The 5240-nt window shown below is 50.7% G+C and overlaps 1 protein-coding gene across 1 annotated transcript; it reads left to right on the top strand.

Annotated features, from left to right (window-relative positions):
* Nucleotides 1-3237: 3237 nt before the first annotated feature.
* Nucleotides 3238-4735, top strand: LOC127295133 (protein yippee-like At4g27745). The gene is made up of 3 exons (XM_051325028.2): nucleotides 3238-3587; nucleotides 3715-3824; nucleotides 4297-4735. Exons 2-3 carry the CDS (start codon nucleotides 3732-3734, stop codon nucleotides 4522-4524), a joined length of 321 nt encoding a protein of 106 aa, XP_051180988.1. The 5' UTR covers nucleotides 3238-3587; nucleotides 3715-3731; the 3' UTR covers nucleotides 4525-4735.
* The last annotated feature ends 505 nt before the right edge of the window (nucleotides 4736-5240 follow it).

Below are 5240 nucleotides of genomic sequence, written 5' to 3'. Positions count from 1 at the left end.
CGCCGAGTTATTTCTCCCGCGCTTTTCGCTTCATCTTCGCCGCAGAGGTGTGATACGTCTCCAACGTATCTATAATTTCTGATGTTCCATGCTAGTTTTATGACAATACCTACATGTTTTGCTCACACTTTATAATGATTTTATGCATTTTCCGGAACTAACCTATTAACAAGATGCCGAAGTGCCAGTTCCTGTTTTCTGCTGTTTTTGGTTCCAGAAAGGCTGTTCAGGCAATATTCTGTGAATTCGACGAAACAAAAGCCAAGCATCTTATTTCACCGAGACGGACCAGAACACCGAAGGGGAGACGGAGATGGGACAAGTGGGCCCCACACCATAGGGGGGCGCGGGTCCCACCCTGGCCGCGCCGCCATGTGGTGAGGGAGCCCTAGTGCCCCTCCAAGGCCGCCCTTCCGCCTATATATTGTCCCCGTCGCGAAAACCCTACACCAATGGACGAAACTCCAGAAATACTCCAGGGACGCCACCGCCATCGCGAAACTCCGTCTCGGGGGACAGAAGTCTCTGTTCTGGCACGCCGCCGGAATGGGGAATTGCCCCCGGAGTCATCTCCATCGACACCACCGCCATCTTCATCGCCATTGCTGTCTCCCATGATGAGGAGGGAGTAGTTCTCCCCCGAGGCTGAGGGCTCTACCGGTAGCTATGTGGTTCATCTCTCTCCCATGGTGTGATCTTTATGTGATCATGAGCTTTGTATCACTATTAATCTATGTGCTGCTCTAGTGATGTTATTAAAGTAGTCTATTCCTCCTCCATGATGTAATGTTGACAGTGTGTGCATCATGTTGTACTTGGCGTAGGTTATGATTGTAATCTCTTGTAGATTACGAAGTTAACTATTACTATGATAGTATTGATGCGATCTATTCCCCCTTTCATAGCTATTGTTGACATTGTGTATGCTATGTTAGTACTCGGTCTAAATTGCAACGGTCTATTATGCACTCTAGAGGTTACTTTAATATGAACTCCGAATGTTGTGGGGCTTGTTTACTCTGGCTTGAGGTGTGCTTTTGTAGCCCTACACAATGAATGGTGTTTGTTATCCAACAAGAGAGTGTAGAAAGTAGCATTTATTTATTCAGTTATGTGATCATTGTTGAGAGTGTCCACTAGTGAAAGTATGATCCCTAGGCCTTATTTCTAAGCACTGAAACACCGTTTCCAACAAGTTCTGTTACATGTTTGCTTGCTGCCATCTTTATTTCAGATTGCAATTACTTACAATCATCCATATTACTTGTATTTCACTATCTCTTCGCCGAACTAGTGCACCTATACATCTGACAAGTGTATTAGGTGTGTTGGGGACACAAGAGACTTCTTGTATCGTAATTGCAGGGTTGCTTGAGAGGGATATCTTTGACCTCTACCTCCCTGAGTTCGATAAACCTTGGGTGATTCACTTAAGGGAAACTTGCTGTTGTTCTACAAACCTCTGCTCTTAGAGGCCCAACACTGTCTACAGGAATAGAAGCGTGCATAGACATCAAGGTGGACCCGACCGGTCAGCGACACACGCATCGTCTTCCGCGCGCGCATCGTCTTCCGCGCGCGCATCGTCTTCCGCGCGCACTAAAAGCCTGCCGCCGGTCAGCTCGCCGCGGACCCGTCGCATTCCACGCGTCATTTAATCGCCAGCACCAGCCGCGCCTATATACCCCGCTCCACTCGCCGCGTATCCCCGCTCCACTCTCCCTCCACTCTCCCGATCCATGGCGTTCTACGACGAAGACGGCGCAGCCAACAACGGCTTCCCCCGCCGGTCGCTCCACGCGTGGGAGGGGCACCTCCTCCACCAGGCGGGGTACCCCTGCCCACCGGACACGAGGCCTCCCGACGGCGGGTGGCGGCTAAGTGCTGGCGGCGTACCAATCCCGTCGCCGCCCTGGGGCCACGCCCTCGACGTCGCCATCGAGGAGGCTCGGATGACGATGACGGACGAAGAGCGCGCCGACCCGCGCCACCACCCCGACAACTACACGAGTTGGAACTCATTCTTCCTCCGGCGGTGGGAGCGGGAGCTGGCGGCCTACGACGGCCCGCCGCCTCCGCCTCCGCGCAACAACGCCGCGAGTCGCCGACGTTGGTGGAGCGAGCCGAATAGGTCGCTGGAGAACGTCCTCGAGCACATCGAGGGCGGCAACTTCCCGGTGCTGACGATGCCCCCTCCATCGAGGGCATCGGCTAGCCGCCGCCGGGGAAACATCTGGCAGCCACGGTGCATGGCTGCCAGCTCGTCGCCTTCTGGATCGGCGTCGAGGCCATCCTTGGCGCCGGTGAAAAAGGAGGCGGCGTCTCCGTCGACACCGACGCGCGTCAAGAAGGAGCCGGCGTCTCCACCGACGAGCAGAGGGCGCAGCAGCGGCGCCCTCGTCATCCGCGACCAACCCTTCTCTCTGCAGCGCGGGCGGAAGAGGAAGTCGGCGAAGAAGGAGGACGCCGCGAACCAGCTCGCCGAGGAAGAGGCGAAGCGCGCAGAGGACGCCGCGGTGGCGGAGGCGATCGCCAGGTCGCTGAAGGACCTGGTGCCCGTCGATAACAGCCTCCCCATCGACGCCGCACTAGATTGGTCCAGGCGCGACTGGAAGCGCCAGGAGGCGGAGCAGCAGCAGCGGATGCTGGATCTGGCCGCCGCGTGTCAACTCGCAGAACGCGCCGCCGCACCATCCTCCGCGCGGAACGCCGCGCCCAGGGAGGTGATCAAGCTCGAGGAGAGCAGCGACGACGACATCTACCGGCCGTCGCCGCCACACGCCGGTGACGCTGGCCAGGGTACGAGCCACTGGTACGAGGCGCCGCTGCCCCAGGACAACGCCGGCTCGAGCGACGACGATGACAGCGGCGACTACACGTCCTTCTACCGCCATTTCGGCATGTAGGAGGACGCTTTTTAGTTTATGTTTTAGTTTGTCAATCGCCGAATTCAATATGTACGAATTCGGCCTATTTATGTACGAACTCGCCTCTATATGTTAAATATCATTAAATTTCGTTTATGTTTGAACGAGCTTCGCCAATTTTATCTGAATTCGCCGTATCATCCTCGAATCGCGGCTGGGAAGTTGGCCCTCCCCACGCCCTTTTTTCGTCCAATCCGAACAAAATTAACCCCGGATTTCAGCGTGGGAGGCCAAACGAGTGAAGATGCTCTAGGATAGGCTCAATGACCTGCACAAAATATCACTTCAATCTTTCGCCAAGTGGCTCTCCTGCCTTGGCAGGTCAGCCGCCGGCTCTAAATTGGGTTTTGTTTTACCATCACATCAGTTGGGTCTTGTACTCTTTCTCCCTTCTTTTACTACTAGCTTTTCTTTTTTCCTATCCTGCGTGCGACGCCGTCTGGTTCGATTGAGCCATCGCAGGCAGCATCACCAACCTCCCTGCCCGGGTTTCGTGCTGAGTTTGGTTTTGTTCGTCATCTCCTCCTCCTTTCTCCTCTCGGCCCCTCTTGTCCTTTGTCGCGTCTCTGGTCGATTCGTTTTTGTTCCATCTCGGCGCGGTGGTGTCTTCTTCCCCATTCTTCCCATCACTTCTTGAATCAATTGCGGAATTAATTGTAGGTAAGTATAGATTTCTTTATCTGGGGTTGGGGATTCTTCTTGAGTTCCTGGGAGTTTGTACTTTTTTTTATCCTTTTGTGGTGCGGAAAATCAGTTCTTGATTCCCGATTCGGTTTATTGGTTGCAGGGGGAGGGTCACTCGTGATGGCGGAATTGGTCGGGCCGCGGGTGTACAGCTGCTGCCATTGCCGGAACCACGTCTGCCTCCACGACGACATCATCTCCAAGGCCTTCCAGGTGAAGAACAAGAATAAGTACCCTCCCATCTGAGTTTTGGGGGTTTGGGGCTTGGGATTGAACAGAGCTTAATGTTTGGATTGGTTGGGGATAGTGTGCTGAAAATTAGCACCAACTAGGGACGTGAAAGTGGTTCAGCAACTGCGGTTATAACTCCAGCAATCCGAGAACGTTTCTTTGGTTGAGTTTAGCAAATTAGCATGTGTGTTTGTATGAGTATGCAGATACTGACATAACAGAGTTTCAGTTTTTTTTTTTTTTTTTTTTTGAGGAATAACAGAGTTTCAGTTAACCAATACATTGATCTTTACCAGCAGTCCTAAGACTAGGAGGCTGCGACACAAGTTGTAGATAACTCGATATGCTATGAGCTGTTTATTCAGATTTAAAACTTGTTAGTCACGTCTCAATTTTGATCGTGTTTGGAGGATAAACACTAATACTGTCTCCTTTTCTCTGTCGTCTGTTCTAGGGGAGGAATGGACGCGCGTTTCTGTTCTCTCACGCCATGAACGTCACGACGGGCGCCAAAGAAGACAGGCAGCTCATGACCGGGCTTCACACGGTCGCCGATATCCACTGCCGTGATTGCCGTGAGGTGCTCGGTTGGAAGTACGAGAGAGCCTACGAGGAATCGCAGAAGTACAAGGAAGGCAAGTTCATATTTGAGAAGGCCAAGATCGTACAGGAGAATTGGTAGTAAATAAAATGCTCTTATGGAGATGTGAATGGTGATCCATGCCTTTGTAAATATCAGTCACCATATTTAAGTACCAGTTTGTTGGTCGCGCCATCTTATTTGCATGCCATTTGTATTTTGCACTTGTTCTCTGTGGAGAGATAAAATTCTGTTCATTTGTTTGGGAACCATTTTCTCATTATTCATAAAAGGTTGGTTTAGCAATGTTTAATTTTTTTTGTCGAGCATCAAATTAAGTAATGCATCAACTGCTTCCTATAAACTCGGTTGGTACTTGGTACCTTGTGTTGTGATATGTTTAATGAGAAAACAAGTGTAGGGGCACATTTCTATGTAACCCAAAATACATAAGGCCTGAGTCGGTTGTGTATACTTCTTTCTAGCTTTGGCATAGCTGCTGGTTCAAATATAAAGCTGGCTCCTCCACAACTGAATAACAGTTGTTTCAATCCCTGGGAATCAGTACGTCTTCAACTGTTAGTTCTTCGGTGTTTATGTTTACTAGCGATATGCCCGCACGTTGCTGCGAGAAAATAAAATCTTTACTAATAAAATACTTCTTTTGATTTATACTAAGTTTCGTGGTTTTGGTATTATCTAAACTTAGAACATATATTATGGAACCGAGGTAGTATAAAATAACACGCATGTCGGAAATTCAATTCGGCTCCCGGGTGCGTATGCTCCCTATACCAAAAAATTATATTTCGAGTTGT

The sequence above is a fragment of the Lolium perenne genome, chromosome 4 (assembly GCF_019359855.2).
Source record: "Lolium perenne isolate Kyuss_39 chromosome 4, Kyuss_2.0, whole genome shotgun sequence".
Lineage (NCBI taxonomy): Eukaryota > Viridiplantae > Streptophyta > Magnoliopsida > Poales > Poaceae > Lolium > Lolium perenne.
The sequence above is the reverse complement of the archived record's forward strand: the minus strand, read 5'-3'. Positions and strand labels throughout refer to the sequence as shown.

What these genes read in the sequence shown, in the direction of transcription:
- LOC127295133 (XM_051325028.2), top strand. Translation starts at nt 3,732, where the DNA reads ATGGCGGAATTGGTCGGGCCGCGGGTGTACAGCTGCTGCCATTGCCGG. An exon ending in TCATCTCCAAGGCCTTCCAG is followed by an intron (nt 3,825 to 4,296) that starts GTGAAGAACAAG and finishes CGTCTGTTCTAG; the next exon opens with GGGAGGAATGGACGCGCGTT.